Source organism: Vespula pensylvanica, chromosome 10 (assembly GCF_014466175.1).
Source record: "Vespula pensylvanica isolate Volc-1 chromosome 10, ASM1446617v1, whole genome shotgun sequence".
Classification (NCBI taxonomy): domain Eukaryota; kingdom Metazoa; phylum Arthropoda; class Insecta; order Hymenoptera; family Vespidae; genus Vespula; species Vespula pensylvanica.
The window spans coordinates 4,197,036-4,221,900 of record NC_057694.1 but is presented as its reverse complement, the minus strand read 5'-3'; the positions used below and the strand labels follow the sequence as shown (position 1 = coordinate 4,221,900).

The window sequence follows — 24,865 nt, the reverse complement described above, 5'->3', positions numbered from 1 at the left end:
AAATTCGAAGATTTAATGTGTGGAAAAAATGAATCGTTTGATCGCTATATGATATTTAACATAAAAAAAAATGTTTCTTCGGCGGCCGATAACGTTTCTAGAATCGCGTGCGGACAATTTACGGAGGAAATAATGTAGCCATATCGTGTCAAGAGCGAAAGCGAACGCGAAAAGCGAACATGGTGAAATATTATTGCTTACCTTATAATTTAGTCAATAAAAGATCGTTAATAATCATGGGGTCTAACCGCTGGAAAAAAATTGTACGTACACATTTTTTTCTTTTTTAGCGAAAAGAAGAAAAATAAACGTATTAAATTGTTTATTGTCTCAATGAAAATTAATCTTGCAAATTTTCCTTTTATAAATCCCTAGCGATCGTACGCATTATTTACTACTCTGCATATACCTATCTACTATGTTACGTACGAAGAGACCCGCATCGATCCGCTCTGATAGCCAATAACGAGAGAAACAATCGGCAGGGTGAACCGGTACATGCCAATTTGCTGCTGGAAGTTTGGCTGAGAGACAGAAGAAAAAAAATGGTAGGAATAAGGGAGAGAGAAACGGGAGTTAGTTAGTTACCGTATAGTGCTTACGTTGGAAGTTCGATCTTTCAATTCGTAAACCACGATATTTGGGGAAAGCTCTTTTCCTCTCTCTTATCCGCTCCTTCTCAATGTTTCACGATGGTGGTAGAAAGGAGAGAGAAACTATGAGAGATACACGACGACAACGACGGCGACCGAAGGCTTTGCTTAAGCCGAGCTTAAATAAGCAAACTGTCGCGTAGCTAGCTACGAGTAACATTTCTCCGCCCACTTCATCAACTCCGTCTCCGCTCAAAACTTTTTGGTGGCTATACTATCCTACGGACGACTGTCGAGCCACATTGAGTCGTAAGATGTATGGTAAATGGTCGACTTCTAACAAACCGAAGTGGAAAGGAGAAGTTTGAAAAATAGAAAAACAGAAAAAGAAATATAAAGTCACTTTTTTCACTCCTTTAAAGTCGGGAGATAACGAATAAGTTGTTTCATTACTATGATAATCGATAATCAAGCGTTTTAATCACGGATCAGTGACGATAATAATTATTGGCATGCACACGTATCTACAAGAATAACGTTGTTGAAGAATACGATGACATTGCAATCTCCGATATAAATGAGGAAAATTTTGATGACAACAACGCAACGATAACAACGACTGAGAACGTATTAAAGAAACATTGGATTACAGTTCCTAGTTTGTTTGCTTCGTTTCCTTTAACTTTTTGTGAAATGACATGAAACTATTAACTATCAGTAGCTTAACTATCGGAGCAACTTCTATGTTACAGAATAGTATTTTCAATTGTTCGAGAGTACTTTTTCTTATATCTTTTTTTTTTTTGACGTAAGACAGACTAATTTTCTAGGAAAATCCATTTCTTATATCAGACGCTCGGTTTGTTTTTTTAAATAGACATAAGTATTTATGTCTATTCGAAAGGTTCATCCTCAATTCGACACAAATCCTACACAATTGTATTTTGACACTCGAGCTCCATTGTTCTAGATATCCTACATAAACAGGAAGACGGAAAAAGATGAGCAATAATCGCAAAAATACCGTGGAACTCGAGCCAGCTAAAATCGATCTAATAATTCTATCTTGCCGAAGGGGGATCGAAGAAGAGCTTTCGGACGACATCGTTCGGCAATTGTGGTAGACGTGTTTCCGTGAAACCGGAAGCTTGGCCCCTGCGGTAAGATTTGTACGATACTACGCTATAGTCTCAAGCTCTAAGTGTACTTCCTTGTATACCGTGGGGCTTCGCTATGACCTTAACGGTTCCTTCTATATATAATTTCTTTATTTATATCCATTGGATTTGCCTTTTGTTTTCTCTCGATTTTTAGACTTCACATTGGATTAAGCTGTCAAAACCTATACGACACACATATTTTTCTCCTAAATTCTTCTTAATAACATTCATCTGGACTCAGTCAAAGAGAGATTACGTGCAAATGACACAAGAATTTCTTTATAAAAAGAAATTTTCCTTGAAGAAAAAATATAAAGAAGTCAGAAAGACGGATGACACAGAGATTAGATCGTAAAGGAATGCGAAGAGAGAGAGAGAGAGAGAGAGAGAGAGAGAGAGAGAGAGAGAGCGAGAGAGAACCGTACGTCGACGACTCGAGAATTTAAGCGGTACAACGTTGCGAAAAACTTCCTTTTCATGAAAATATTATCTTTGCAAACCTTGTCAGACTTAGTGACTTCGACGCGAATTTTAAGGGTCCGTACTATAGCGGAAATTCAACGAAGCATTGTTCCATTGTGTTTTCAACCGAAATATTTAGATTGCAGTCAGCGCCATTCTTGAATCAAGACAAAAATCAATGACTCTTTATATTTGAAAGAAAAGAAAAAGCATGGAAGATCAAAAGACGACGTAAGCGATAACTTCTCTAATAGCTTTGTAACAATAATTTTGTATTACTTTTAAGTCGATCCTTCTAATTCGATTGAAATTATTCAAAGAGAATGAACCAATTAAAAAAAAGAAATATATTAATGAAACAGAAAGAAAGAGATAATAAAAAGAAAAGGATAATACAGAGAAAAGGGCGCTTTCATTGCTTTATTAATTCCTCTACTGCTTGAAGGGATATGAATACGATTGAGCCCGACTATGTGATTGGTGAAAAGTCGAAACGAAACGACGGCCCGTCGTCACAACTTGAAATTCTTTAATGACGGAAGAAGAGAATTACGCGCTCTATATTCTTTAATGTGGGTTAACGAGCGTAGGAGACTGAGCTTTCGGTATCTTCAGTTTGGATCTGAAAAGTCTGGAAGTGGGGTCCAAGAGTAAAAGTTATGGTCTCCTAGGGATCTCTTTCGTGGATTTTCAGGATCAACGACGTACCGTTCGTGGAACTCCTCTTGCCAAGCTGCTACTCGGCATCGCTTTAAGCTCCAACGAAAATCGTCTAGTTTGCCGAGAAAGAAATCCTCTATCTTCGTTCTCAAGCAAGATCAATCCTCGATAATAGCTATGCTGGCCTTCTCTGAAAACATCTTAATTTATAAGATAAAAGAATTTAAACAAAAAAAAAACTGCAGACAAATTACGTCAAAAAAGAAAATTTCTTTGATTTTCAAATTCATTGCGATAACGTGAATATTATTAGATAGCTCTTCTAACTAGAAAGAAAAAAATAATCGATGCGATTGCATAGCTTTCGCGATTAATACAATTTGTCGAGTTTTAGACATATACAAATGAAACACGCCTCGTTGTAAATTTATTCATGTTTGTTGCGATATCAATAACGGAGAATGGTAATTGTTAAAAAACATTTTGTATCAAAATAGATAATAGTTTGTACCTTTGTTTATGATAGGTGATTCGTATCTTTCTGCAAAACTAATTCCATTACTCGTTTTCAATTAACAGTACACAACTCGTTAAACGATGCATATTTCAATTCTATGGTTTTTCCAGCTATTTTTCGAATTTAATTATTTTTTAACGTGAAATTGTTCATAAATATTTTATTGAAAAATGAATACTATCAATATATGTCTGCGTGTTATATGATACAATTTCGTTAAAATCATTTTGCACATTTATTTTAATAACAGACAAACGTGTTAAACGTTTATAAAAAAGAATCAAAAATATCAACTGGACTGCAATATTTATAAAATACTTATTATTAAATTTATACGAGAAGTATATAAATGAATGATAGTCATATTAAATTCTTAACGGAAGTAATTTTACAAAAAATCTAATTCGCGTTATTTCGAGTTACTTGATATAATTTTGTAAAGTATTTTGAGTGACTCGACCAGTCAAATTCAGAAGGTGCACGTGAACGGAGACTCTCAAAGAGGTTTCGAGCGAATGGTGCTAAATTTACGATAACTCGGAACATGCAATTACCGTCCGAGTGGATCTCGACTCGATTCGTCCTCTATTTCCCTTTCTCTACTACCCCCTTCCCTTCCTATCCTTTCTCTCATCGTGTCTGCTTGCCTACCTCACTTGACAGTAAAATGTACCAAGCACTTCAGTTGCCAAGCTCTTTGGTAGAAGGTTCGAATTGAAATTCGTGAACGCAACTTCTGTCTCTCTTTCCCTGCTCTCTCTCTCTCTCTCCCTCTCTCTCTCTCCCTCTCCCTCTCTCTCCCTCTCCCTCTCTCTCTCTCCCTCTCTCTCTCTCTCTCTCTCTCTTGCACTCTCTCTTTCTCTCCTGTTCGTATTTTTTGCACTAACGATGACGCCAATTACACCTGACGCAATCAACTGACTGGAAGTAATTGTTGATTTTTTATTCATTCGTTGTTTCATTCATGAACTTGAAATAGTTCATTCATACGGAATCTATATATATCTTATCTACCTATTAAAAGAAGGTATTAATTCAAATAAACCGATGCGTTCTATGTATTCAACAGGTATAACATAATACGATTACGTAAAATTATTTCGAATCAGTGATTTTCGAAATAATTCTTGAAGCTTAAGCACTTTAATACCCTAATTGTGAACGCTCGATTATTCTACAAGAAAACATTGAGACTCGGATAGTAATATCAATAATTAGAGACATAAATTTGTTAAGCTAAAAACGTTGAAGCGAATGTGCATTAAGTCATTTAATCTGTTAATTGTGTTAATTGTATGAAGAGTATATTCTTCATGCAGAAAAAAGAAATTACTTTTTGATATTTAAATTAAATTTTAATGAAAACTTCAAGACGATCATAGACAAAAAAAATTGTCACTCTTCGTGACGAATACATTAGTCAAAGACAGTTAACAAATCAAGTTTTGTCAATAACATTAATGAATTTGATTAATGAAATTATTGAATTTTCAGAAAAATTAGCTGCCATTCCGTTATAATTTAATTCAATTTTATAAAAATTGTATTCGACGAGTACATTCAATATCTCTTAATTTTTACTGTACAACGAAGATACACATTTTAAAAATGAACCGACACAGTTAACAAGTTAAAAGCATCGGCGTTTGAATTATTCGTAACTTCTGAGATAGAAGGTTCGTGATCAATACGACTTGGTTTCTTGGAGGATCCTAGAAGAGCCACAAGACGAAGGAAGATCAGGAGACGAAAGGAATTTCCACCTAGCTTGACCTCGTTTGGGTCTTTCCATAAAGTAAGAATGCCTTTTACTCTCTCTCTCTCTCTCTCTCTCTCTCTCTCTCTCTCTCTCTCTCTTTGTCTATCTATCTGTCTCGTCGTTAGAAGAACGCGCTCTGCCACTCAAATCGTATTACCTTTCTCCTACTAGCTCCTTATTTCTTGCACCTTTCACGAAAGAACATAAAAATGTCAATGACTGCCTAGCAAAAGGCATTCTTCGTTCTTAATTAGGTATGTGTCTGTGTATGGTCATTCTGAACCGTTTTTAAGACTACTCAAGAAAGGTTCAAGAAGCGAAAAAGACATATGAGAGTTTGGATGGAATTACATTGTAGGTGTTGCGAGATGAATTCTTCTTATAAATCACTCCCGCATGTTCGCGGATACAAGATACGAGAGTCATTCTTCTACCATGTCACGATAGTCGACATGATAATTAATATATTTAATGACGAGAACAACTTTGTAAATGCAATCAATATATTTTATAGAATAAACAATATATATAATATTTTATGACTTGCAATTGAAGTTACATCTTTAAATACGGAATGAAAAAGATTTTTATAGTCTCATTAGTGTTTTACCTTAATTAACTGATAATCATAAAAGAAATGTCAATTGTTTTAATGTTTAAACGAGTGAATTAATGTACTTAATATGAAGTTAGACATATGTATGAGAGAAAGAGAGAGAGAGAGAGAGAGAGAGAGAGAGAGAGAGAGAAAGAGGAGAGATGGAATAGATTTAACCATCCATTCGGAATAGTCGTTGTCACCGTCGCTACGTAGATACATACATAGACCGTTCTCTCTGAGCAAATGACTAGCTTCGAATTACGATGATTGGATGGCATTCGAAGCCAAAACTTAACCACAGCCGTGCAAGTACCTGATCCCGCCCATCCATAATCATGGCAGAGATATTCATGCGTTCCGTCGAGTCCCCCGCACTTCCGACTGCAAATCTCGTTTCGTCACGTTGATGACTGTTCATCCATAATAGTTCTGTCTATAGGATAGAACACGTCAAGAGGACAAGCCGCTGCGCTCGACTTACGCACAATGTAGGTATTCATTCTATATTGTGTCTGATGCCGTACAGCTGTGGTGTACATAGGATAAGTCTTACGTTATCGGCTTACCTCTATCTCCTTCCATTTCTTTGTATAACCTTCATATACACCTACATATATACATACATATTTACATCCATACGCACGATAAAAAACTTGATGAAACTACGAGGAGTATAGGAAATGTTCTCCTTTTTTTCTTTTATATCTATATTTCATCGCATTTCTCTGAACCAAGTTCTGCGACGTCAGAACGTGCTGCTCGTGTATATTCGAGATTAAATGGCACGAAGAAAAGAGATTTCGAGTGAGCAAAGACTTTGCTCCACGCCATCTTCTTTCATAAGAAGGGAAATAACGCGAGAAAGAACGCGGAACGTATCCGCGAAGTAGAGCTGTTGAAAGTCTTTTTCGCCTGGAAGAAGAAAAGAAAAAAAGCACAAGATAAGAAGAACGAGAAAGAGAAGAGGAAGAAAAGGAAGAAGAAGACGAATAAGGAGCACAGAAGGAACCAAATTAGGCTGTTAGGCATAACGTAGGGGTACCAAGGAGAAAAGAGAGCGGAAGTTGAAGATGGAGCGAGTGGATCCAGCCTTCGGAAAATGAGACTGCAAAAGCTTTTTTCGCGCTTTTGAATCTTGGACCTGATCAAAAGTCTTGCCAGCGGCAACTATGTTGGAAGGAGTCTCGTGCCGTGTTGCTCCCCTCATTCAATCTCGACCTTTCGCCTCCTTCCATTTATTCACCCATCCATTTATCTATCCATCCTTCTATCCATCCAACCATCCATCCATCCATCTATCCACCCACCTACCCATCTTTCCATCCTTCTTTTCTTCACGTAGTTTCATCGAGCAAAAGCCTAAAAACCAGTTCACCACATATCAATTTCAAAGTTGAATTCACAGTTGTCATCGAGAGGCGCCAGTAGATATATCCGTTTGGTTATAATCAGAGCATTCGTACTCGGTGCATTGAAGATAGAAACTACTTCCGCCTTTGCCTCTTCCCTCGATCTTAGATTATCTCCACGACTTTGTCCTTTCACGTTTTCGTTTTCTTCTTCGTTCAACATTCGTACAAAGAGAAGTATTTCATTGGCTAAATGATGCTCGTTATCCAAATCTAAAATCTAAAAGATGAATAGAGAAACCTAACTTTTTCTTTTTTTTTAATTTTATCTATCGCCGCTATCATTCTTCAACACAAAAAATGCCACGTTCGGAGAGGGAACAATGCAACTGTCCAATCGGCAAAACCTTTGACAGAACGATTTCGCGTGAGAGAATCGAAGACATGCCGTGCACGCTTTAATAACGTAATTAGCTTACTTTAGATAAGAGTGACCGGAAAGAAAGTGTTATTAACTCTCGAATCTCGACAAGTCAACCCTAAGGTCTTAATTAACGACACGTCGTAAAATAGATATTGGATGGCATTTGTATTATCCAACTTGAGTACGTATCGCAAAGGAAGGAAGGAAGAATATTTCGAGCGAAATGAAAACCCCTTTTTACATCTCATTATCGTACCTTTATTTCCGTATTAATAGAACAAAGAGCTAGATTGCGTAATTAAATACTGCCACGTGGTAGTTTAATTCGAAGCGTTGGAAACATTGTTTGAACTCAATTAGACTTTTCTAAATTAGAGAAACGTTGCACTTTTATTCGAAATATACGCCTACGTATATCCATGCGTGCACATGCTCACGTCGTTTTAACGCACGACTATAAATGCAGCATGAGAGCACACGCGAATCTCGTTTTCATTTGGAATACGCGAATTCAGTTAAAAAACAGCGCCGATGGCTGATGTTTCCACATGAGTTAACTCACTGTCGTACTTCTTGCTCCCTTTTTCGCGACATCACCCTAGGGATTCTCGTTTCCATGATTCCGGCAAACAATTTTCCTCCTTCTTCCGTGTCTTCTCCTTCCTCCGTGTCTCCTCCCTCTTCCATACTTTGAGCCAGCTCAAAACTTGGAATCAGACCTTCTGCGCGTTGGTAACGACGTACGTACCCGCGTTCTTGGTCCTTTTATTGAAAGTCCACAAGCAAGAACGGTTAACCGAGGATTCGTACTTGTTGAGCCGCTTAATAGGAGACCTTCGGGAAAGTTGGCCCAGCAATTTTTCACTCGGCTAAGTCCCCGAAACTCTATCCGATTCCAGATTGCTTGACTTGTTCGAAGTTTGTCGCAGTGGTATATCTTCTCACTCTTTTTGCTTCTTTCTTCTTTCGTTCCTTTCCTCTTGATCTTCTTCTACGCGAAAATACGCACGATATTACCAACATAACAGTCACGCTTTGCTCTACATATATTTTTCGTCTTTCTGCCTTTCAAAGAAAAAAAAAGAAAGTAAAACTACGAAGCCATAAAAAATTATCGATTGTCTATTGATCATTCGAACAACGATCGAGTAGAAATGGATCGAGAAAAACAGTGAAACTTGCCAAAGTTGGAAACAACAAATATACGGCTTACGAAGAGCCGACGGATTGCAAATTTAATCATTATGTTCAAAGCACTAACTGAGATGGTCGCTCGTAAATTGCAAATGGTGCGATCTAGTTTCTCGCAGGAGCGTCCGTCCTATTTCCTCTATCCAGTCGAGTCAGTTCTTCTCGCAGGGTACACGGGCGAATTAACTTAAAAGCGGATTCGTTGCGCGACGAGTACATCGAGTGTGCAATTACGGATACTCGTCCTCATAATTGAGTTAAGAGAGTCGTCGTTGGATTATCTGTGATGATTAGTTCGGTGAAGCGCTTGCGTTTCCGCGTTCTCGTTTAGAGAGAGAAGCGACTGGATAGCAGCGGTAACAGCAGAACCTTCGCTTTTCAAACTGCCGCGCAAAAAGGGCACATCTCTCTCTCTCTCTCCCTTTCTCTCTCTCTCTCTCTCTCTCTCTCTCTCTCTGTCTCTTCCATTCTCTCTCTTTCTCTCTCGTACAAGCCAACTCGCGCGCGTGCGAGCTCTACCTGATAGCGACCAACAGCACACGGAGCATGTTGAAAGCATTAGGAAGTTTCTTGCAAGCCTCGCCGGGAGAAATTAGAGGCAATCATTCTTGGCTTAACCGATGCACGATTCGAGCGGTTTTGCGGCACCCCTGCAGCTTCCTAACACCCTCTGAGACACTCAAGGAACTCGTTCACTCGCACTCACGTAATAACAGACAATCTCCTTAGGTGGGATATGGATAGATCCATTACCGATATCTTTTTTCGAAATTCGAGTTTGATACTAATCACGGGATTCCCTATCTTCTTATTGCCTCTCTTCTTATTGATCCTTTTTTGTCATGAATTTCTAGTCAGATATACAAACGTTTAAGGCGTTAACGAGATCTCATGTCTACTTAAATTCACAAGATCGATTTTATTTTCTTTTTTTGCCCTTCTCATCGGCCATTTTCCAATCGCTTAAAAGCTCATTAACCAGAAGTAACATCTCTGAAATAATTATCAACTGCAAACGACTGGCGTAGTTTAATTAAAAGTTTGGTTTCGTCGCGTACTCTAAAAGTATATCGGGGAGAACAAAAGGCATCGTCATTGGCGGAGAAGCATTACCGTAATGCGCGCTGCTTTGAAACGAACGCAGTAGACGCCGGAACCGGACGAACCGGAAATAAAAGCCAGACGTTATATTACACTTAGTTGCGGAGCGGTTCGGTCGACGTGTGTAACGAAGAGGGCCGCTCAGTTACATCTGGAAACGTGGAAAGCGTAAAAGATCGCTTTCCTGTGCGAAAGTACTTTCCATTTAATCACATACTAAATCCCTACCGTGCTTCCAAGCGTCCTTTAATTGGATTAACAAATGAAATAGACTCGGCGATTCGCTTTGAATCTTTCCGCTTCGAATGATACTGCATTCACTATCCGCGATAAGCTTCTTCTCTTCGATTCAAATACTTTCTTTTGGTCTTCCTTTTTATCCTTTTTTTTTTGCACGATTGCAGAGAGTTTCTTATGCTCTCGATATAGAGAAAAGTTTAACAAACGATTAACCGCGAAACTACATAATATTTCTAAATACCGTTTTGGATTTCGACATTGAATAAAACATTATTTGTGTCACGTTTAAAATACATGATCGAAGGTTCAAATAGTTCGTCATTGTTGTTACGAAGAGGGCAACGCTCGTGCAAAAACAACCACGCATGAATCTCGTTAACATAAGTGACTACTCGTTTAAATGAACCACGCTCCGACCCGCTGACTATTTCAAGCATAAAGACGGCACGTATACATGTAGATAATAGGTGTTGTGATTAGCTGAGGTAAAATAAATTAGCAATGATACGCAGTAACATACGATGAAATCAGTTGACATACTAATCACGTTCGAATTTTTTAAAGTACCTTGCATCTTAATGACAACATTTTCAATGAAATTTTGTCGATTGGTCGATTCGAATGGAATAGCAATCAATATTTACTTGAATATTACTAAAAATACAAATATTAAAATGTGTATTCGAGTATTTAAAAAATTTTTTTCACTATTATTTTTAACGTAATTTTATGGTAAATCAATAGTAATTGTATATTGTAGTTCTAGAAATCTTAATTTATAGCTGGTATTATCTCTTTATATATTTGTTATTTTGCCGAAGGGCTTGATTTTTAACGTAGGATCTTTCCTTTTTCTTCTCGGTATTTTCCCTTTCTCTCATTCCTTCCAGTCTCTAGAAAATTTCCAATTATTTTCAAATATTTTCTCCGTTAATTATTTATATTTTTATGAACGGACTCATATTTCTTTGGTGACGTGATAAGTTAATAGAAATCCGATTCTCAAAATGGCGTAAAATTTCACGATACTTCGTGTGAATCCGCGTGTGTAACACCGTTGAAAGCATGGCGATAATTGTAATCGCGCTTGAACGAATCTCTTCCTAAACGGTTATAAAAGGATCGACGAATTCTAAAGCGTTAGAAGCAAAAAGTTTCCAAAGTAGCTGCTTTCTCGACGAAGTGGTTGCTTGCTCGCATACGCTCGTTTCAATTAGTACGTTCGCATAGTTACGAACAAATCACTACCTAGCACATTCGTGTGGATTGGCATTGCACTGTGGTACTACGTTCTGTACGTTAGCGCAAAGAAGCAATCAACACGTCGTTCATGTGGTTGGTTTCATAGCTTCAGGCTGCGTATCATCTATTCCTTCATCTCGCATTAAACTTGGGGCCTTGGTCGCATTGAATGCAGATTAAAAACAGAGCTATTTTAGAACCGTTAATAAAATTAATGTATTCATATTGTTCGGCGAATAATTCAAAATCGATTGGTACGAATATTTCTTGCGAAAGAATTATGGAAGATACGAAGATACGTATCTTGAAAGAGAGCATCATATACGTAACCTTGTCATTTTCCATCCTTATCACATTTTACTTTATCCAAGCAATCTTAGAACTTGTCAAAAGCATATTGTATTATATAACCACGTACGAAGATAAAAAGAAATGAGCAAAAGAATGCGGTAGAAACCGACTTCGATCGTACATACGCGTTCCTGCAACTAAATCAGACGAAGGTAGAAGCCAAAGAGATGGATGGGATAGACGAAGAAAGAGAAAACGAAAAGGACAGACGCTTCTGGGATGAAGGAGAAAGAGAAAGAGAGAGAAAGACAGAAAAGGAGAAAGGTAAAGGGTGAGAGGGATTCGTAGTCAACGGCGTGATATATTGGTAGGTATAAACGCGGTGGTATTAAGCTAGATAACAAATTATCGTGCAGCCACATCGGGGTACATTGCACACGCTCTCAAACGGTTCTATGTGCATTCTATGTGTAACACGCGCGTACGAAATGCATTTCTCTCTCTCTCTCTCTCTCTCTCTCCCTCGCTTTCGCTCTTTTCTCTTTCCTTCTTTATGTCGACTGTATCTAGGTGAAGAAACGCAAGAAGCTCTTTTCGAAAATGACATTGACTCGAAGAATACATTCCTAAGGAGATCGCAAGAACGTGCCAGTTCGTTATTTAAAGAAGGCAAGATCAAGAGAATGGTTTGCGGCTTTTAAATTTTGACTAACTTGAGACAGGAAGAGAAAAAGAAAGCTGGATATTAGTATTTTTTTGTAAATGAATAAGCGAACGATTTCAATGAATTGTCAATAAAAAACGATACGATGTATATTAACTTTACAAGTTACGACAGTGCGTTTGCGTGTGTACTTGGCATCACTGTCGATTGATACAGCAATGGTATTAGTAATATCAAGAGAATGCTGGAATATCCAGCGTTAGCTATTGAAAGCCTCCAAGCTATCGAATAATGTATATATCGAGCAAACGAGATCTATATTATGTATATAGTAAAGCCCGAAGGCCCCCAGAACCGGAATAAGATATCGTGTACTTTCTTATATCGTTGTACTGTCTATATAAGAATAAACGCAATAAACGAACGATCACGATTCCGAAAAGAAATTAAAATATTAATATTCTACATTCAACACAACACTGTTCCATAATATCAAATGTTGTACACTGTATCTATGTTCAAAATACCTATGACGTATGGACAGGTGTTAATGACAGGCTGCCTGTCGATGATATGTACGTATCGATCCATTGGTCGATCGATAAGAACTCCTTTCGATCGTCGAAATTTTTCAGGAGAAAGTACTTCAATCGAGACTATTCGTACGAACGAATTTTCAGTGTAGATACTCGAATCTAATGAATACATAGAATGTAGATACACGTATGATACGTTGATATGCATATTGGTAACGAATATTGGACATACGAGAGCCGTACGAGAGATGTCCTCTCGTCAGTGACAAATTCTTATCTACGAAACGAATCGTGACATTATCTTCGTCGATGGAATTAATTATTCGAAAACGTTGGATAGTCAATTATTCACTATTGTAATTAATATGGTCTATGGACGTTTCTAGCGCATGAGATCAAACATTGCCATTTACAAATGTATCGAATAATGCCATCGAGGTGTAAAGTACTATTAATATCTATTTAGGTACTATTTCCCTTATGCGAGATAATTTAAATGACACAACGAAAGGTAAGAATAGGATAAGTAAAGTTTCCTTATTTCGCTAATACACAAGTTCGAGCAATTATGATAATAAATAAATTGACTTCGTAACGATTAGCGTAAGGATTTTAAAGAAAATTATTAAACGAAACGTTTTTGAAACTTAGAGCATCGCTAGCATTGTTCGCTGGTTTCGAATGGATCGTTCTCATTCTTTCTACATATCTTGCTATAAAACAAAATGATCACTTCACTAGTGTCTCTTGAAATTTCGTTCTATACGCATATGCGAACAGCTCGGTAGTACGTGCCAAAATGGTAAAAGCGAATTCCTCGTCAAAAAGTATCGCGATATCGAGCGGCAAGTCGAGTTAACGCGATTTGACTGTTATCACTCGACCATAATACTGGAATAAAACTTTTCAACGATTCAACTGCTCGATGAACTCGATTGATCTCGCGCGTTGATTGAATTTGATACTTTTTTTCACTTATTTTTCACAAAAAGCGGAAACCAACGGTTCGTACCATGACGCGTATCCTCAACTTCGTTTCGATATTTTGTCGGCTTTTTCTATACCCATCCTTTTATTCCTTGTTTTTAGAACTTTTGTACGTTCCATATGTTTTCTAAGCACGAATGCAGTTTATTAAATGTAAAAACGAGATATCGATATGAAAAAAATAATACAATTATAGACGTTTCATAATTGCTTGTACGAAATCTCTTCGAAGCATCTGTTCGAAAACAATCAAAATAGTTCCGAAATATGATAAAAGGCAACGTGTACTATTCGTTGAATATAGTATTAAAATCGATTACATCTGCACTACTAGTTAGTATAGCACAACGTATGGTATGGGTAAAGATGAAAGTGCTTCGTTGATGATAGACTAGAGTACGCGCAGACCTATCTCGCTCGGCACAGACCGGACATTTACTAGTTACGTGACACTACTGACTGGGATGACAAGCAAATACCAATACATCCATGGCCGTGGTACATAGCTCCCAGTGATTCAATGGCTCATCAATTACATTCATTTAGTAGACACGAATGTTTATATGAAATTCTATAAGAAATACGATTACATCGTAAAAACTTTTTGCTCTCATCGAAATATTACATTTCTACATTTCCGAACGTACGCGACTAGCAGCCTCATATTGAATAATCTATAATGTGTTTATTTGTAGCTCATCGAGCTGTTCGATATAATCCTCCGTATATTTATATATGTATTATTTTAACGATATTTATTACAGTTAAACAATGTGGTAAAATTTTATCGTCAAAACATTCAACGATATATGAATTAGTCACAAACGAACATCGTGTAACCACCATCGTGAACAATCCTGGTCCGAATGACAACAAAAATCAGCTGGAATATGAAAACAGAATGGTAAAGGAAAATAAACGGATTATCTCTAAATAATCCCTGCACTGTTTCCTATCTGATTTTTCCATTTATATAGGTACATAATATATATATAATCCCATAATATATGTAAAATAATACCATTAAAAGATATTTGTAAAATAAATAATAACGAAATTCATTTTTTCATGGAATAATTGATTACAGTTAGGAATCAAACAGATTGTACATCTACGTGAGGAATGAATTTGAGTAAAAAAATGTATTAGCTATTTGGCACGATTCGAAAGAACAACTCATTCATTTGCCACTGCAGTCAATAATGAAGCGAATAAAATGTATTTTTCTTGTTCGTTGCTGTATAATCGCTGTAGAAATCGCGCTATTATATCAGGAAACGTCGTCAACTTGACGTAAACTCGATTTGTTCATTACTACAGATCACGAAGCCGCTTTTCTTACGCGAATTACTTTGGACGAAGTTTACAAACATTATTTAAAGTTTTCCAACAAAGCTCCTCTTTCTGTTCCTTCTTCTCTCAGCGATATCACTCACTCTTTCTTTTGTACACTCTTTCATCTTCCTTGCTCTCCACGTCATTTCTTAATTCAGGATTAATTCAATTTCACGCTGTCATTCGTGTTTATTTTGCATAGCATTGATCTCGCGACAAGTTCCTTGCATACCTTTGCAAAGTGAATAAAAAAGTATTAGCTCTTCGTTCGCTGCCATCGTTCCTTTCCCATAAATTTCTTTTCTACTTTTTCTTTTGATTGTGAGAAGAAAAAACTTTTCTAAACTTCCGTTTCCTTTCGTTGCGCGATTAAGAGTAAAGCGATCGTTTGATTGCACCAAAAGTATTATCGGACATTAACGGGATCAAGTTTTTCTATTTATTTGCTTTCGATTCGAAAGCAGTAACGAGCTAATATCGCAAAGTGTATTTTCTTGTTTCTTCTTTCAGAGATTTTTAAAAATTCTTTTAAAATGATTCAAATATAAAATAAGATTGAATGATAATAGATTCTAGAAACGCGGATGAAATTTTAAATTGCAAAGAGAAAATCGCGAAGGGAATTATGTATGTTCGAGAAGGAACGTAGCTTTGATCCTAACCGGTCAAAGGGCAACGTCTCCGAAGAGAGGCCAACGTTAGCTGCCGCCCTTTGGGCTATTGTGAGTACCATTGTTGCGCAAACTGTATTACAGGCGGAAGTGGCCGCGTCCCACCTTCCGTTGCTCGTAATTCAGTGTCACAACGCGTCCTGTTAACCAGCCTCTCTTGTTACCCTCAGCGTCTCTTCTAGAGAAAGGACCGTCTTGCATAACTCGCGGCACCGTTGAGACACTATTGGTTTCTTATGACGACTACCTTTAGATATACGGTTTTGCGAGACGTATTTAACCTTAGGAATTCACAATATGCTTACGAGTGCCACGCAAAAAAAAATATATTTCTATTTCGAAGCAAAGAAAGCGCTTTAATTTTCCGGCGCCAGCGCTCTTTGAGTGAGCTCATTGTTGATATTATAGAGATATCGACGATCGACAGATCTCTCTCGAACCGTTCGCCTCTCTGTCCCAGTTTCGCTGTGATTACTTTGCTCCTTTCTTCCCTTCGGATTCTCTCGTCGTTTCTCATGCGAACGTTTCCTATCATCGACATCGGCAGTCATCGCCCAGAACTCCAAGAAGGAACTTCGGAGAGAAACCGAAGCTCCGACAACAATGGATGCCCAGAGGGCTAAAGCTCTATTAATAATTCCGGTCCGACGTCGTTACGCTTTAAACGAACGAGTCGACGTTGTCCGTCATTGGGGACCATGCAAAGGGATGCCTATGCACTGTCTTACGCCTTCCAGAAGCGGAGACGTCGGAAGTGGGATAGCTAAGCGATTCGTTCTGCTCTCTAGGGAGTAACCTCTCAATTAGCCTGCTTTCCAGCGAACTATGACTCCCTCGCGATGAGGACGAGCAACCACTACGATACGCTCAAATCTACAATATTTTCTCCTCTCTTTCATTGCTCCTTTTACTTTTTAAGGATCGATAAATAATTTACCATCGACTTTATTCTCCTTTTTATCACCAAAGTCTTCATATTTTTCTCTTTACTACGTTATAAAGTTTTGCCGATCGATCCCAAGATTTTTCTTTTACGCTAACCTTTATGCACTCTACCACTTTTTTTTACGTTCACTGTATAAATATTAAAAGCAACCGCAACAAATCGAAACCGACAAAATACGATATGCTTGTACATTTGCTTTGAGACGTTTTGATTCGAGAAAAGGTAGAATCAAAGTTATCGTGATTACTTTTTAAACTCATAAAATTTATAACATTTGCTTTACGAATTCTATCATCCTATCGTTGCAGCGATGTTGGTTTTGCCATTCTATTTTTTCTTCGCGTTCAATCCTATCAACTTTTGCACTCCCGTTTCCTTTCATTCGCCAGTAACTGCACGAAGTTCTTAGTTCCATCGACTCCGTTGCCACGTAGTTTCTTATTAGACGCATTATGGATTCATTTTCTTAGCCGCGAAATGGAAATGTATATCTACTTTCTCTTTACCTCTAGCTCTTCCGATATCGTCTATTTTCTTTGTCTCTTCTTAGTAATTAAACGATGAACCGAAGTCGCGTTAACCGACTTATTAATTTCGAAAAGTTCAATCACTCAAACATACAATCGAAATTTTATTAACCGTATCGATCACTTAATTGCACGTTTCTCTTTTTATGAAAGTGCCTATGTATCAAAGTCGATTTGATTTACTACTTCCTTCTCGATGACCAATAGCATGGAATTTTATAGTTTGACTTTTCGACCCTTCCTAGTCATCAAGGATATCGGCCGGCCATCGTAAGATGGACCATCGAATCCTAAATAGCGTCGTGGTCTCGTCCGAAGCTTGATCGCAACAGTCATTTTATCTTTATTATTTTTCATCCCACGACTTTTTCGATCTCGTCCTAAACGAGTATGGAAGAAACTTCGGTTAATCCACTTTTTCGTCGAATTTTACGAGACTCACCCTCTTTATCCTCTTTTTTATCTTTTCCTACTACTCTCGAAACAGTTTCCATGGACGTACTCGTAAACGTCTTAATTAATTTTCCTTAGTTCGGTTTTACGAAGTTGTAGAGTTTGGAAAATCGCCATATGTTTTTTTTTTTTTTAATTTTTATATATTCTCTTCTAACCATTTTTCTCTCCATCCTCTAGAATACTTCTTTGACAATATAGACTTTCGCTATAGAATTCCAATGTGAATTCCATGAACATAAAAGTTATTCTCCTTCACCAACTTCCGAACTAATTTGTTTTACGTAAATGATGTACCGATTAAGAATTAAAAAATTCCAACTTTCACGAATCAAACTCGAAAGCGCTTTTGAGAATTCTAAAATAGAAATTTAATAGACAAGCTAAAGCGTATCTATGCATATACGGATATTAATACTTATTTGTAATAAAAAAAATTGTACAAAGAGATATTTCATTCATCATATGTCATATTTGACGAATAATTTTTAATATTTTTATTATGTATATTCTTTAGATTAGATATTTAAATAGAAAGATGGGATTTTTAAAGAAACAAAATGTAACATGCGATGATGCAATCGGTATTTTGATTCGCACTACCGACTTTCATCGGCAAGCTACTGAAATGTTTTCCATTACATACGGATCCGGTTTCTCATTTCAATGCGGAAAATAAAAACGATAGGAGACGTCGAGGGTTCGAATCGTAAAAAGTAGAAACCATCCTTTGTAGAGTAAAAATTCTTATCGCGAAATAATTCAAAGGCGTAAAAGCCTTCGGCAATGCGACTACCCCCGACCATTCGACCCTCGTAAAGACGTTGAATTTTATGAAACGTCGCAGGGATTCGCAGGGATATGTAAATACGCAATAAAGCGTCCGATTTGGTATTTTTGGATCTTTTCTCCCTTTTCACTTTCTCTACCAGCGAAGTTCCAAGCGTGGCTGACGTTACGGTTGGTTTCACTGAATCTACCACAAATTCAAAGACAAAGACTGTCTCAGTGTAGACTTTATGAACTGCTTGGCGTTTCCTGCCATCCTTACTTTCTCTCTCTCTCTCTCTCTCTCTCTCTCTCTCTCTCTCTCTCTCTGTCTCTCTCCCTTTTCCTGCAGGTTCATCGTTTCTAAAACGATCCACGTGTTGTATTTAAAAAAGATTCATGCTCGTTCTTCGGCTTCATGGAACAACTACATAAGAACAGAACGTAAAAGGGAAAAAATTAAAACTTTATTGTTCTGCGTGAGAATGCTTTTCTTTTTAAAGACAAATGACATGTTATGTACTTTGTCGGAGAAAGCAATGAATAACGAGCGATACATCAAGTTTTACCGATTAATATAAAACATGCGCAACGTATATGTATATATTCTCTCTGACATGAGACGAAAAAAATTGAAAGAACAAAATCATTAATTGTAATAATTCCGTATCGTAAAGCCAAAATTTGAAAATGTTTCTTTAAAAGAACGAACGTGGATATTGATCGAATAGGAAAGGAGAAAAAAGGGTCGAACATTAAAAAGAATAATCGAAACTCAAGGGACAAAGGCAATACAATGAGATCACTTGTGTTCTCCCGTTGGCAGCATTGTCGGTGTTTCCTATTCCACGTTGAGACGTCGAGAAAATTAAGGATCTGATTAACGTGGCTTCTAATTCGTGCTATTGCGAGGTGGTACCATGTCACTTAACACGGCAGCGATGAAGGGATGGGAAGAGGAAGAGGTAGAAGGTAGGGGCATGAAAGGGGTGTGGTACAATGGCGGCAGACAATAGCCAGGCTGATACGCTGGGTGCAAGCAAACGGTTTGCCAAGTTGAAGAGACTTGCACCGTAGAAACGCTCGAGGGTGGCAGGGGCTGCTCGGGACACTTAACTACCCCTAAATAACGGACCTACTATCCCTGCACCTCTCTCCTTCTCTCATCTCAATTCACTCTCTCTCTCTCTCTCTCTCTCTCTCCCTCTCCCTCTCTCTCTCTCTCTATCTCTCTCTCTCTCTCTCTCTCTGTCTTTCTATCCGCGCTATTCGCGAGTCCATCCAAGCGTACCGGCTGCGACCGTAATAGTGCGCATCTACTGGTCTCTTGCCTCGAGTTAATTCGCACCAGGTACGATCACGCCAACGTGTTTTAATCGCCGGATCGACTGCTTGATTAAAATGGAACTGTTTCGTTCGTCTCTTCATCGTGAAAAGACTTTCGGTTATAGATTCATAGAACTAACAATAATAAAGGGAGAGAAAGAGAAAACGAAAAAAACAGAATTTTGATTGCTTCGTTCGATGCTCGAAAACCTGAATCATTAAATTCTCCAACATCGAAATTTCGATCGACAGTACTTATTTAAAACATTCCAGCAAAAGTTGAAATGGGCATTTATAAGTACTTCAGATGCTTTTATAAAATAATTTATTTTTTGTTTGAACGGATTTTTCGTACACTTATTTTTTATTATACATTTAATAATAATACCAATTTGAAATATAACATGAAAAAGTAAAATAAATTTTGTTTAGTATGGTATTCACGTCATGACGAGAGAAAAAGGAGTTTGACGTAGTTGCTTTGAGATGAAATCTGAAAACAAATAAAATAAGTTTTTATTTCGCATTTAACACGTGTCAAAGATAAAATCTTTAGCATATAGCGATACGTTAAAAATATATCTGTCATCTTCTTTTTAGTTTATACTTTTATTCCCAGGTGTACAATATCAATCATCAACATATATCAATCGTCTGTGTTATCGTACATTTACTTTGTATTCTTTCCCCTCGTTCCAATGATACACGTACATAGATTCCCCTAATGGCGTTACGTAGTATAGTTTAATGGTAGCGGAACTATAAATTATATCCGTCGTATATCCTCGCCCAATGTAATTTCTCCCGTAAGTCCTCCTTTCCTATAGCTTCGACGATAATCGGAACTACACGATAACGCACGCTAACGTAGTTATCGAATTGACTTCTGCAAGTACCAACGCTAGCTTAATTGCGTTGGCACTTGGGATGATCTAACGTAGCATCCATATTCATACGTAACTGATTCAAGCATAATCACGATATCGATTACATGCTTACGATCAATCTGCACCTTTGTGGATACAAGATTTATGAAATGAGAGATGATATATTTAGTTCACTCGTTCCATACATATCGTATATGTATCGTACTTCGATAACGTAAATGTCGAAGCCTCGAGTTGTGTCACCTTCAATAACCCACCTTAGAAAAAACTTTCGAATCAGTTTAACTGTGACTCTTGGGAAAAATTCGTATCGACTTTAACAGACCTTGACATTTATTCTTCTTTTTTTTCATTCATTTAAAATATTTCTTCCTCTGTTCTTTTTTCTTTATTCTGTTTTATTTTCGCCAAAACCTTTATTCAATTTCTGAAATATAAAAGTTGAAAGAAAACTATACTATTTTTTTTTTTACATACTCGTATTATTTCATTCCGATCGTTACCATTTCCGATTAAAGCAATGCTTTCGAGTACTTAATGGATATTATTCGATAATAAAGAAAACTAATACTAGCGATCCTTGTCGCTCTTTGGATTCACAATTACCACGATGTTCTAATCGAGGATTTCGTACACGTGATATATGAATTATGGTTACACGCTTGTCGTGCATTTAATGCGATAAGACCGAGCGTTTCCATTGCATTCGTCATCCGTCGTATTCGATATCGATATCCGAATACAATTTCGAGAACTATCATTATCGATCACCGTTATGCGTATAGCTGTGTAAACATTAGTGAAAGTAATTTGCAAAATTAAGTTTTTGTTGAATTGAGACCGTTGAATCGAGATGTCTCGCTTTTATAAACGAAATAAATTCTTTTTTATTTTTAATTTTCAATCAATTTACTTTGGAAATATGCAATTATTAAAAGTATATTTAGTTACTGCTATAGACGAGCTTTAATTAAAATTTCGTTAGAAAGTACGTTCATTTAAAGTCAAAGACAATATATTCCTATGACTTATGCAATGAGAAACCTTCGCTTGTTCACCGTTAATTATAACGCGCCGTACGCATAGAGCTCGTATCGTGAATGCTTTCAGGAACGTTATAAATATACGAGAGCTCAACAAACAACTAGAGTGTAGATCATTTTCGATTATCGATTTTCGTTACAGCATTCTTGCGAAATTATGCAGGTAATTGGTTCCATTTTGCGATAAAGTTCGGTGATACATCGCGTAAATTGTATCCATAGCTACGAACGTCGATACGACATATTTATAGCGACAGTCATGAAACTTTGCTCTAGCTTCCTATCTTTGAGCTAATTACTTTGGAAATATATTTTTAATCTGTTCGCGAACCCTTCAAAAAAAATGAATATTGTACGCGTTGTCAACTGGAAAACGTGAAATACACAAAGCTAACCAGCTTTTCGAAAGGGAAACAGCATTCATAAGCACGTTTTTATTCGTTAAAAGCTTACCTCGTCGTTATAGTTTAAGTGGTTTTTGTCGTACTAAATATAACGACAACGAGATTAAACTCAACAGGATATTCCAATGTCGGTCGGTGAGTACAAAATGATCTTGTCTTTTGATTAGTCAGACAGTATCGGATACATCGAGTCGAGCAATAAAAATAGCTATGAATCAATATGCAGTAACTGTAAAATATCGTAAAATATATCTGTGATAAGATATGATATGATATATGTGTGGACGAATAGACAGGGTGGTCGATATTGTTTTACCTTAAAAAATGCTTTGTTAGATTGTGACGATGGAATGTAAATAAAGAATCTGATTACATGGACACAGAGAGTCTTTCGGTTGATATCGAAGAGTTAGGGCGTGACTAAAACGCTTACCTGTCTCTTACATAATTTTTAGTATGTAAATATATCATAGTTTTATGTGTAGTTTTATTGTGTAAACATGTGTGAAAACATTCTATACCCTACATAAGGAATGATGTAATGCATCACTAGTCTATTTTCGTCTCGCCGTAAAATTTTATATTTGAATGTTTGAAAATGAAAAGTCGTGATATGTCAGATTCCATCAATCGCTTTTCATCAATGATATATTTTGTTTCCCAAGGATTTATTTCATTCATCGTAAATTTACTCATATCGTGTTTGTCGTACTGCGACGTCGATGCAGTTCGTTCGTGGCATTGCACACCGTCGATAATTTGCAATTTTCATACATTGGATCTTTGTCCAATGTTTTGAGCAGCTGACTATCCTCTCGTTCGTTCAGCTCTCGTTGGCCGCTGATTTCGATCGATAATGAATTCATTAAATGTGTTTCGGATGCAACACGAGGCTCGTTCACCATTAGCGCGCTGGACATTTCACCCAACGCCTCGGGTCTTTGAGGGTTAATTGCGGACATGTTGCGGAATTCCATTAATCGAAACGGCTTTCAAGGCTCCTCTGGTATTTAAACTACACGTTCGCATGCTATTCGTGGCTAATATATGGCCCTATCGCGGCTTCCCTCTTGGCCAACCTATCTGTTGAATATAAATAAGTAAACTCATTGGTATACATATTTGCCTGAAGTTGGGTGAATTTGTAAATCTTCGCGTTTAACGAACACCTTAAGGATGATCGTTGGTCGTATCTCAAAAGTTAATATCTAAGAATGAAAGGGAAGAACAATGGAATGCAACTTCTTTCACTTTTCTCTATATGTTGGTCTATTACCTGTACATCTTTACCTACATTGTCGTTTTCTCGTTAGCCAAGGGGAAAAGAGAATCGAGCTATGTAACAAATCGATTTCGATCAGGTGGATACCGACTCATTCTTTTAAATCGATCGACAAGAAAAAGTCCGAAGGACTCGGATGGACAACATTGCTCGGATGTCCGTATCTTTGCTGCTTGTTTCGTCCATCCACCAAGGAAGGAAAACGAAGGCAGCCGACCAAATCGAATGGAAACTCGTTTCTCGGGAATAGCCTACCGGAATTTACGAAGGAATTGGCCTCCTCGTACGATCTGACCCTCGAGGTTTCCACTTGCCTCTTGACCATACCGAGTTGTACCTCTTCCTCTTTCTCCACCACCTCTACTTTCTCTACTACTAGGCGCCTCCTTCGCGATCGACGTCGCACTGCGTCCGGTCCAACGCTCTATGGTTTTACGGTAACATCCTTGCGTTTCAAACGGTTTCATGGTAATCCTCCTCATCCTCTTCCTCCTTCTCCTCCTCATCCTACTCCTCTTCCTCTTCTTCCTCTCTTCTTTCGATTCTCTTGTGGAAATGAAATTTCATAAGCTGCTCCTCTTAATCCTATCGTAACCCGAGCGGTTTGCGTTTTACATATCCGCCATGGCGATCCTCATTGAATTGCAGACGCATCGGAATGCCTGGATTTCTGAAATCGAAGGACGCACAGCAAGCGTCCGCAGGAAATCCGGGTTACTCTTGTATAAGCTTCGCCGACTACCGAATTCAGGAAATTGACTCCCGAGCTTACGCTTCCTCCTTCTATCTATTCCTCCTTTCATCCTTTCTCTTTCCCTTCCTTCCTTTTTCTTCCTCGCTATACATGTCCTTACGTACGATTACTTCGACTAACGGTATATATATATATATTGTTAAGTATTTTATGGCTCGATCAGGTTTAAAATATGTCCATATTTTCGACTTCTGTCTAAATGTCGATAACTTATTTCTATATTCACCCCGTCTATTGTTATATCCCGTAAACAAAGTATTTGTTTTCACAGTTCCATTGGTCAACATCAGTGTCGTGGAAGGAAAACCAGCGGAATTACCATGCGATATTACTCCTCCGGGAGAGGACACCTTACACATGGTTTTCTGGTTTAAAGACGAAGCTGGAGTGCCACTCTATACGTAAGTATTCTAATTATGTTATATCCGTAGAATGAAACGAATTAAACTCGAACGATTTTAAAGGAAAGTATCTTTCTTCTATCGAGGGCAAAAGTTTTCCAATGAATCGGATGTTTCTTGCGAATTTAATAAAATCAGAAAGTCTTGTATTCTTTATTTGTAATATTTATTTGTTTTCTTTTTCTTTCGAATTATACCGTCAATTGATTTTTACATCCGTCTTATTCATTTCTGCACGAAGAAATGTGCATGTATAAGTCTAGTCAACAAACCAAAGTGAAAATTTCACCG

General features: G+C 37.5%; 1 protein-coding gene across 2 annotated transcripts in view; it reads left to right on the top strand.

Moving 5' to 3' along the window:
* LOC122632651 (nephrin-like) overlaps positions 1–24,865 on the top strand; it is a 272,598-nt gene that overhangs the window by 80,500 nt on the left and 167,233 nt on the right. For both annotated transcript variants that reach the window (XM_043819739.1, XM_043819738.1), the window contains exon 2: positions 24,445–24,574. In XM_043819739.1, coding sequence (XP_043675674.1) covers positions 24,445–24,574 — 130 coding nt within the window. The remainder of the gene's footprint in view (positions 1–24,444; positions 24,575–24,865) is intronic.